At 42.0% G+C, this 10,086-nt stretch overlaps 1 protein-coding gene across 1 annotated transcript; it reads left to right on the top strand.

Moving 5' to 3' along the window:
* Positions 1-6,302: 6,302 nt before the first annotated feature.
* LOC109766821 (CASP-like protein 4A2) lies at positions 6,303-9,709 on the top strand. Its single transcript, XM_020325585.4, has 3 exons — positions 6,303-7,070; positions 7,187-7,322; positions 9,364-9,709. The coding sequence occupies exons 1-3, from the start codon at positions 6,382-6,384 to the stop codon at positions 9,553-9,555; spliced, it is 1,017 nt and encodes a 338-aa protein (XP_020181174.1). The 5' UTR covers positions 6,303-6,381; the 3' UTR covers positions 9,556-9,709.
* Positions 9,710-10,086: the final 377 nt, after the last annotated feature.

The following is a 10,086-nucleotide window of genomic DNA, read 5'->3' as shown; positions in this document are numbered from 1 at the left end:
TCAGGTGGTTGAACAATAGGTGCAGAAATTAAAGCTTTCTTGAGTGTTTCAAATGCTTCTAAACAATCATCATCAAAAACAAAAGGAATATCCTTTTGCAAAAGATTAGTGGGAGGCCTAGAAATTTTAGAGAAGTCTTTGATAAACCTCCTATAGAAACCAACATGACCTAGGAAACTACGAATACCTTTTATGTCCTTAGGACATGGCATTTTCTCAATTGCATGAACCTTAGCTTGGTCCACTTCAATACCTCTTTCAGAAATTTTATGACCCAAGACAATGCCTTCATTAAGCATGAAGTGGCACTTCTCCCAATTCAAGACAAGATTTGTTTGTTCACATCTCTGCAAAACTCAATCAAGATTGCTTAAACAATCATCAAAAGACTTCCCATAAATAAAAACGTCATCCATGAAAACCTCAACAATCTTTTCACAAAAGTCAGAGAATATAGCAGTCATACATCTTTGAAAGGTAGCAGGTGCATTACATAAACCAAAAGGCATACGTCTATAAACATAGGTTTCAAAAGGACAAGTAAAAGTGGTCTTTTCTTGATCAGGTTGAGAAATAGGTATTTGTGAAAAGCCAGAATATCCATCAAGGAAGCAAAAGTGTGTGTGCTTAGATAATCTTTCAAGCATTTGATCAATAAAAGGCAAAGGGTAATGATCTTTTCTAGTAGCTTTATTTTTTTTCTGAAATCAATTACCATTCTATAGCCTGTAACAATTCTTTGTGGAATAAATTCATTCTTATCATTAGGAACAACAGTAATACCTCCTTTCTTAGGGACACAATGAACATGACTTACCCATCTACTATCAGCTATAGGATAGATTATACCTGCTTTCAGAAGTTTTAATATTTTCGTTCTTATCACCTCTTTCATCTTCGGATTTAACCGACGTTGGTGATCAACACCTGGTTTAGCATCAAGTTCCATATTAATTTTGTGCTGACATAGAGTGGGACTAATGCCCTTTAAATCATCAAGAGTATATCCAATAGCAGCTCAGTGCTTCCTTAGAACTTTCAATAATCTTTCTTCTTCATGTTCTGAAAGGTTAGCACTGATAATAACATGATATATTTTCTTTTCATCAAGATAAGCATATTTCAAAGTGTCTGGCAATTATTTTAATTCAAACACAGGATCACCTTTAGGTGGAGGAGGACCTCCTAGAGTTTCAATAGGAAAATTGTGTTTAAGTAGAGGACGTTGTTCAAAGAAAATCTTATCTATTTCATTTCTTTCCTGCATAAGAAAATCATTTTCATGGTCTAGCAAGTATTGTTCTAAAGGATCAGTAGGTGGCACAGCAATAGAAGCAAGACCAATTAATTCATCCTTACTAGGCAATTCTTTTTCATAATGATTTCTACTAAACTTGGAAAAAATTAAACTCATGAGACTCATCACCAAAGCTAACACCGACAGTTTGTTTCTTACAATCTATCTTAGCATTAACTATGTTCAAGAAAGGTCTACCAAAGATAATGGGACATAAGTCATCTTGTGGGGAACCAAGAACAAGAAAATCAGTAGGGTATTTTATTTTTCCACACAAGACTTCAACATCTCTAACAATCCCAAAAGGTCTTATGGTGTCTCTATTAGCAAGTTTAATAGTAACATCTATGTCTTCTATCTCTGCAGGTGCTATGTATTTCTTAATTTCTTGATATAAAGTGTAAGGAATAACACTCACACTAGCACCCATGTCACATAAACCATGATAACCGTGATCTCCTATTTTAACTGAAATGACAGGCATGCCAACAACTGGTCTATGTTTATCCTTTTTATCGGGTTTAACAATTCTAGCAGCTTCTGCATAGAAGTAAATAACATGCCCATCTATATCTTCTTCTAAGAGATCTTTAACCATAGCAACATTAGGTTCCACTCTAATTTGTTCATTTGGTTTAGGTGCTCTAACATAGCTTTTGTTAACCACAGTTGAAACTTTAGCATGTTCCTTTATCCTTACAGGAAAAGGGGGTTTCTTAATATAAGCAGTAGGAACAACTGGATCAACATTATAGAGTATAGTTTCTTCTTTAACTGGTACTGGTTTTTTAATTTCATCTTTAATAGGTGGGTGATATTTAAACCACTTCTCTTTAGGGAGTTCAACATGCGTAGCAAATGATTCACAAAAGGAGGCTACTATCTCAGAGTCAAGTCCATATTTAGTGCTAAACTTTTGAAAAGCATCGGTATCCATAAAAGATTTAACACAATCATACTTAAGCTTTATACCTGACTCTTTACCTTCGTCGAGTTCCCAATCTTCAGAGTTGCGTTTAATTCTTTTCAAAAGATCCCACCGGAATTCAATAGTATTCTTCATAAAAGAACCATACAAGAAGTATCAAGCATGGTTTGATCATTACGAGAAAGCCGATCATAAAAGTTCTGAACAATAATTTCTATTGAGAGCTCATGATTGGGGCATGAATATAACATTGACTTAAGCCTCCCCCAAGCTAGAGCGATACTTTCTCCTTCACGAGGCCAAAAATTATATATATAATTCCGATCACGATGAACTAGATGCATAGGATAAATTTTTTGGTGGAACTCCAATTTCGAACGATTCCAATTCCATGATCCAATATCAGCGCATAGCATATACCATGCTAATGCATTTCCCTTCAAAGATAAAGGGAAAACCTTTTTCATCACCTCATCTCCGGGCAAACCTGCAAGCTTAAACAATCCACTAATTTGTTCTACATATATCAAGTGCATATCAGGATGTTCGATTCCATCTCCTGCATAAGGATTAGCTAGCAGTTGTTCTATCATACCTGAAGGAATTTCATATTCAATATTTTCAGTAGGTGCAGTAGGTTGAGGGGCAATTAATTGTGGTTCCGGACGAGGTGAAGATACCACGAACAAACCCCTCAAAGGATTGTTTTCCATAGTAGCAAATGACAATAAATTTCAGCACACTATATAAATGTTTCCTTACCAAATTCCACTTACCAAAGGTGATCCACTCTCGGGCAACGGCGCCATAAAGTAGCCTTGATGACCCACAAGTATAGGGAATCAATTGTAGCTCTTATGTCGAACCCAACGAGGAGCAGAAGGAAATGACAAGTAGTTTTCAGTAAGGTAATGTCTGCAAGTGCTGAAATTGTAAGTAGCGGAGTAGTTTGATAGCAAGATAATTTGTAACGAGCAAGTAACGATAATTGTAAGAAGTATGCAGCAAGGTAGCCCAATCCTTTTGAGGCAAAGGACATGCCAAAACGGTCTCTTATGATAAGCAAAGTGTTCTTGAGGGTACACGGGAATTTCATCTAGTCACTTTCATCATGTTGGTTTGATTCGTATTCGCTACTTTGATAATTTGATATGTGGGTGGACTGGTGCTTAGGTGTTGTTCTTACTTGAACAAACCTCCTACTTATGATTAACCCTCCCGCAAGTATCCGCAACTACGAGGAAAGTATTAAGAATAAATTCTAACCATAGCATTAAACTTTTGGGTCCAATCGGTCCCTTACGAAATAGCGCATAAACTGGGGTTTAAGCTTCTGTCACTCTCGCAACCCACCATCTATTTACTACTCCACAATGCATTCCCTTAGGCCCAAATATGGTGAAGTGTCATGTAGTCGACGTTCACATGACACCACTAAGGGAATCACAACATACATACCATCAAAATATCGAACACATATCAAATTCACATGATTACTTGCAACATGATGTATCCCGTGACCTCAAGAACAAAAGTAAATACTCACAAATAATAAACATGCTCATGATCATAGGAGTATTAAATAGCATCATGGATCTGAACATATAATCTTCCACCAAATAAACCATATAGTAATCAACTACAAGATGTAATCAACACTACTAGTCACCCCCTAGCACCAATCTATAGTTCCGGTAACAAGATTGAATACAAGAGATGAACTAGGGTTTGAGATGAGATGGTGCTGGTGAAGATGTTGATGGAGATTGCCCTCCCCAAGATGGGAGAGTTGTTGGTGATGATGATGACGATGATTTCCCCCTCCGGGAGCGAAGTTCCCCCGACAGAATTGCTCCGCCGGAGGGCAAAAGTGCTCCTGCCCAAGTTCCGCCTCGAGACGGCGGCGCTCCGCCGCGAAAGTCTTCTCCTTAATTTTTGTAGGTAAAAATGACTTATATACCAGAAGATGGGCACCAGAGGTGGGCCGAGGAGGCTACAACCCACCTGGTGGCCCCCTCTGGTAGTTATTGACTCCAATATTTCTTATATATTCCATAAAAAATCTCCGTGAAGTTTCAGCTTGTTTGGAGTTGTGCAGAATAGGTGGCCTGATGTAGCTTTTTCAGGTCCAGATTTCCAGCTGCCGAAATTCTCCCTCTTGGTGTGTACCTTGCAAATTATAAGAGAAAAGGCATTAGAATTACTCCAAAAAGCATTATTATGGATAAAACATTATAAATAACAGTAAGAAAAGATGATGCAAAATGGATGTATCGGCCCCCACCCCCCCCATCGGTGTCACTATTAACCAGTATCTAAGCAATCTCGTTGTTTTTTATTGTGATATTTGAATGACTTTGAGCATTGTTATAAAATTGAGCATTGTTTTTGTTTTTGGATGACATAACCTAAGAGAGGTACCAACAAATGACCAAGTCGAAGGGCAAATCATTTGGCCTCTAACATTGTTGAAATTTGTTGGAAGGCCATGAGAAGTGGAAGTCGAGGAATGATGACGACAATCCAAAAATCGGGAAGTGCAATTGTTCAAGATGATGATGGTGATGGAGAGGAAAGGGAAAATGTGCCTAGAAGTCGCATTCTGACGTCTAGCATGGGTCGACCCAGGGGGAAGAGACGAGGTGAGAAGCCCAAGATACAAGGGGAGTTGGATGGGATGAAAAAGATATTGATAGGTTGAGGAGGACAAGAAAGAATTACGCCGAGAAGAGGAGGCGGGAAAAGCTAGAGATGAAGGAGAAGAAGAATTAAGAGAAGAGGGTGAGATGGGATGCTAAAGGGAGCAGACGACATCTGGAAGAGATGGAGGTGCGTAGGCATCAAATTCAGGAGCATTGGGAGATAATTTGATGCATAGCCAAGGAGAATCAGTTCATCATGTCAAATTTGCACCAAATGGAGTTAGTGGCACGAGCATTCTGGGAGAAGGCGTGAATGGTGCTCATACATTCCAGGAACCTTGAATGAGGGGGCAATGCACATATCAGAGGAGAATGGGACGGTCACACACCAGAGAAGGGGACAATGCACATGACAGTGAAGGGGACAATGCAAAGTCAGAGAAGGGGACAATGCACACGTGGGTGATGGGGACGGTGCACACGCCAACAGCAAGTGGTTTGTAAATCTCACCAGTTTAAATGCTTTTTTAATGCAACTTCTTAAAAACGAATGCATTTTGGTTGATGTAGAAAACATTTAAATTTGGAGAGAACCAAAGTGTTTGAATTACGAAACGAGTAAAAAAATGAAGATTGGGATGTGGCGCCTCTGAGTTTGCGCGTCTTCTGGCCAGCCTCCAATTGCTTATGGAACGCGCTCCAATGCATTACGGTGATTGCCGATATGACGACTCTGCTAGAGTTGCTCTTAGTATTAATCGATATTTGGTCCTAGTTATACCGAACTCTATTTACTATTATACATATAAAACGAAAGCCGGGCATGACCATTCACACCGTTTGCCCCAAGAGCGAACCTTCTCCTTTTTCATCTCCTCGTCCTCTAATTTTTACCTTGCCACCAGAGTAATTTTCCGCATCATCCCGAAATCTCCAAGCCGTGAATGTGGATCCACGATTTTGTCATCCCGCCCCACCACAAGTCCGCTTCTTTCCGCTTCACCTCATGCGCCCCTTTTTTTATCGACGACCATGGTCAACGGTGCTACATCTCACACTACCAACCCTCTAAAATCCGAAGGGTGTTGTGTCATTCGACGCCAATAATCCTTCGTCCCTTCTCCACCTTCCTCCTTTTTCATCCCCTTCTTCCTCCGGCCTCTTCTCCCTCGCCGTTGCGGCTGCATCACACCGGCATAACATTTGCGTCCGACAGTCGTGGGCTGTTCGCTCGTTAGACCAAAGCGAACGTTCCGAGAAGAACCAATTCTACTTATGAATTCATGCTTTACACCCAAGAATTTCACATTGGATGTAAAAATATTTGGCAGCTAAAGCAATGGTGTGTAGATTGTGGAATCGCTTTACAGCACGCGGTGGAACACGGATCCTCCAATCCAAGTATCCCAAACCCTTCAAAGCTTTTCCCCGAGCACCTACCACTACGAAGCAAAGCCAGAGAGAAACCCCCATTCCCCTCCCAAGCCCCAACCAACCTTTTCTCCCCCAAAACGATGGCCGAGGTACAGCCGTCGCCGTCGTCGCCGTCGCCGCCGCCGCGCGCAGCCGGCGGCGATCCCGAGGATCCGCCCCTGCCGCCGCCGATGCCTCCGCAGCCGCAGCCGCAGCCGCAGCCGCGCGAGGGGGGCGGCGGCCGGTCGGAGGACGAGGAGGATCCCCCCTCCCCGCCGCTGCCTCAGTCCACCACCGTCCCCATCTCCAACGCCGCCCAGTACATCCCGCGCGTCGCGGACCACACGACCAGCGCCGGGGGCGACGGCCGGTCCTGGTACTCTTGGAACGGCCGCACCAAGGACCGCCGCCGCCAGACGCCCCCTCCTCCCCAGAGGCAGTACCCGCAGTCGCAGCCGTATCCGCAACCGCGGCCGCAGCCGCAGCAGTGGGTCACGCCGGAGCCGAAGCCGCGGCCGCAGCTGCCGCACGTGGCGGACTCGCCGCCTGTGCCCGCGCGGGCCGCGCCATCGACGGTGCCGGCGCCGGGCCCGACCAGGTCCGTCGAACGGGACCGCCGGCCCGTGCCCGACATCATGTACAGGAAACGCCGCACGGCGACGCTGCAGCGCACGGCGCTGTTCGCGCGGCTCGTGGCCGCGGCGCTCTGCCTGGCGGCGCTCGCGGTGCTCGCCGCCGATACCCGCAAGGGCTGGGCCCTCGACTCCTACAGCAACTACACCCAGTTACGGTAAGCAAATAAAAGATTTCTTCTCATAATTCAATTCACAAAATCTCCCGGTTTGTTCGGTTAGGGTTCTTCAATTGGTGATTTCCCTGACGATGGTGTGCTCTGCTGCTGCGCAGGTACTCGGAGGCTGTCAATGTGATCGGATTCGTGTACTCGGTGTTCCAGTTCTTTGCACTAGCGCTGCACTTGACGAGGAAGAGACATTTGATTCCCCGGCCCAAGGGCGATTATTTCGACTTCACCATGGATCAGGTTTGCATCTCAGAGTCTCTTGTTCCTTTTCATAGGTATCTTTAGTATTGTGCCGCCTGCAAGTCATGTGATCTTAGAAGGGAATAAGGGCAAGGTACAAAGTCATCATGGTGAAGCTAAGTATAAACTTTAGAAGATTCTGAGGATGTCTTTCTTGTGATTAGTGATTTGCTCCTTTATGCTGTGTTGCAATTTTGCAGTCAGCTTGATTGTGCTTCATGGTATTGGTATGCTCGAAATGCATACATTCTGATTGCCCCAACTTGCATTAGAATTCTAGAAACTGAACAAAGCCTTATAGTCTTTAATTGCTGTTTAGTGTTAGCTGACAATTGTCTAGCTCAAGTTCTCCAGTGAACACTGCAATATTCAAAACAATTTGGTTCTAATATATGCAGCATTACTGTGGATTGCAAAGTGGATGATTGGGTTTAGCATGCATATTACCTTGTGTCCTATAGTGATATCTGATATGCATACTTCATATATGACGATGGACAACCATGGCTTTGATATGTCTTGATATGTTTGCTTCATTACAAACAAGTGAACTATTAATGAGTGAAAACTGAGAATTGTTGCTGTCTTCCAAAGGAATAAGACCAGTTTCACTTTTCTGCCTTAAATGGTATTCTGAAGTCAAATGCTACAATTGGTCATTGAATTTTGTATTCAGGTCTACTAGTGCACTAATCCTTACTTTCACATTGTAATAAAAAATTCGAGAAAAAAATCAACAGTACTCATATAAAATGTATATAGTGTCACAATATTCAAGTTCTGAATTCAATACATAACTCAATAATCAAAAAAATAATTCTACTGTGAATAGTACCAGCATGGTATCATTCAATTTAGGTTTGAATGTGATACTATTTACAGCCTGTTTTGCCTCTTTTTGTGTATCAAGTTGTGAATCGAATTCAGATTTGAAATTTGTATCATGGTACATAAATATATATCTATATCCCCATGGAAAGCAGGGGAGGGGGGGGGGGGGGTGGGTGGGTATAGAATACACTAGCAGCCTTAAGGTGTACTAGTGTACTAGGCCTCGAAAGAACACATCTAAAGTTGTGTCAAATACGTCTGAGTTTGATTTATGCCATAGACATAATATATGTACTATGCCGCAAAATTTCATTTCCGAATCCGATTTAAAGCTTCATACACAAAATAGACAAATCATGGTATGAATGCCAAGTCAAAATCTGGTCTGAATAGTATCCTGGTGGTACTATCCTATCGGTACTATTCACTGATGGTTTTGTCCTATACATTTCTTCAGTTGTATGTCGAACGTAAATCTAAAAAATTATGACATGGTATATACATGCATGTGCTGTTAACTGTTTTCAAGACTTTTTAGATGTTGAACTAGGGGTCTAGTGCACCCAATATGTCCCCAGGAAATGGTTGCTATGAATATACTATTAGCTCTGTGCTCCTTGGTAATACCTTCATTATGGTGATAGCGCATTAGCCATTAGGCCTATGCTTGTGCATATCATTTCATTTTAATTTTTGTGTAGAGACTGGCCTTTTCCCATATATTTCTCTCATGTGTGATGTCCTGACCTGGTTGTGTGGCAGCATGACCACATCATGTCCAGTGCATGTGTCAGCGATCAGTTGGTTTAGATGAACCAACAAAGTAAAGAGGGCAAAAAGCAGGAGGAATATGTCATTTGAACTATGTGTTGGAGTTGCTCCTTTGTTCACCTTTGGTTTCTTTTGCTAGCTATACAAATTGAAATGCAAATTAAATATATTCCCGATAACTAAATTCACTTTGTCACAGCTAAACCATTTTCTCGGGACCATTTTTTTTTCATGTTCCATGTGGTAGCTTCCTAGGGCCTTGCCTTCATGTGTGCTTGTTTTGTACAGGCTGTACTCATAAATTTTAGTTGTTAATTTTTCGTTCATTCTTTTCTGTTTGTACCAAACAAACTTGCTTTCCCTGACATACAATTCGTCAGTTCTTCAATCTCTGCAAGGGGAGATCAGTTCTTAATTATTTATTTTATATGTATTGCAGGTCCTGGCATACCTCTTGATATCATCATCGTCATCAGCAACCGCGCGAGTAAGCGATTGGATCGACAACTGGGGGAGCGATACTTTTCCGAATATGGCGAACAGCTCCATCATCATATCTTTCCTGGCATTCGTGGTTTTTGCCATCAACTCCCTCATCTCCGCATACAATCTGTTCCGCCGAGATCTTTAGCTGCATCTAACAATTATTAACAGTTACATGTTGTCGATTTTTCATTTCTGGACGAAGATTCCAGTGCAGACTATGTTGTGTTGTAAATGTGTATGATCGAATGACTGCAAGTGTTGAGTTCTAAACTTCCAGTAATGATATCCATGCGTCCATAGCTGCTGCTGCATGTTTATGTAATCAGCAAATTTCTGAAAATTACAATATTGTAGCACCTGGATTTCTTCAAGATATGTTGTTTTGGACATAGGAAAAAAGACCCGTAGTACTCCCTCCTATCTTCAAGATATGTTGATTGTACATAGGAAGTTTGATCACTCAACTAGCTGAGTATTGCCCTGATATGTTCCAGCGCAAGTAAAGCTGTCGTTCTATGAACAGATCTGCTCAGGGCCAACCCTGATCTGAACAAAGCTACTCGTTCCGTAACGTAATATAAGACATTTTTTCACATGGGGTCTTGGTTCATAGGTAAACCTTGCCAGGGCATATTAGGATCAGTTCCACAAAGCCTGTTGGAGTAAATGACCACGG

The sequence above is a fragment of the Aegilops tauschii genome, chromosome 6, assembly GCF_002575655.3.
Source record: "Aegilops tauschii subsp. strangulata cultivar AL8/78 chromosome 6, Aet v6.0, whole genome shotgun sequence".
NCBI lineage: Eukaryota > Viridiplantae > Streptophyta > Magnoliopsida > Poales > Poaceae > Aegilops > Aegilops tauschii.
This window is presented reverse-complemented; position numbering and strand designations above follow the sequence as displayed.

What these genes read in the sequence shown, in the direction of transcription:
- LOC109766821 (XM_020325585.4), top strand. Translation starts at nt 6,382, where the DNA reads ATGGCCGAGGTACAGCCGTCGCCGTCGTCGCCGTCGCCGCCGCCGCGC. An exon ending in AGCAACTACACCCAGTTACG is followed by an intron (nt 7,071 to 7,186) that starts GTAAGCAAATAA and finishes GCTGCTGCGCAG; the next exon opens with GTACTCGGAGGCTGTCAATG. An exon ending in TCGACTTCACCATGGATCAG is followed by an intron (nt 7,323 to 9,363) that starts GTTTGCATCTCA and finishes TATGTATTGCAG; the next exon opens with GTCCTGGCATACCTCTTGAT.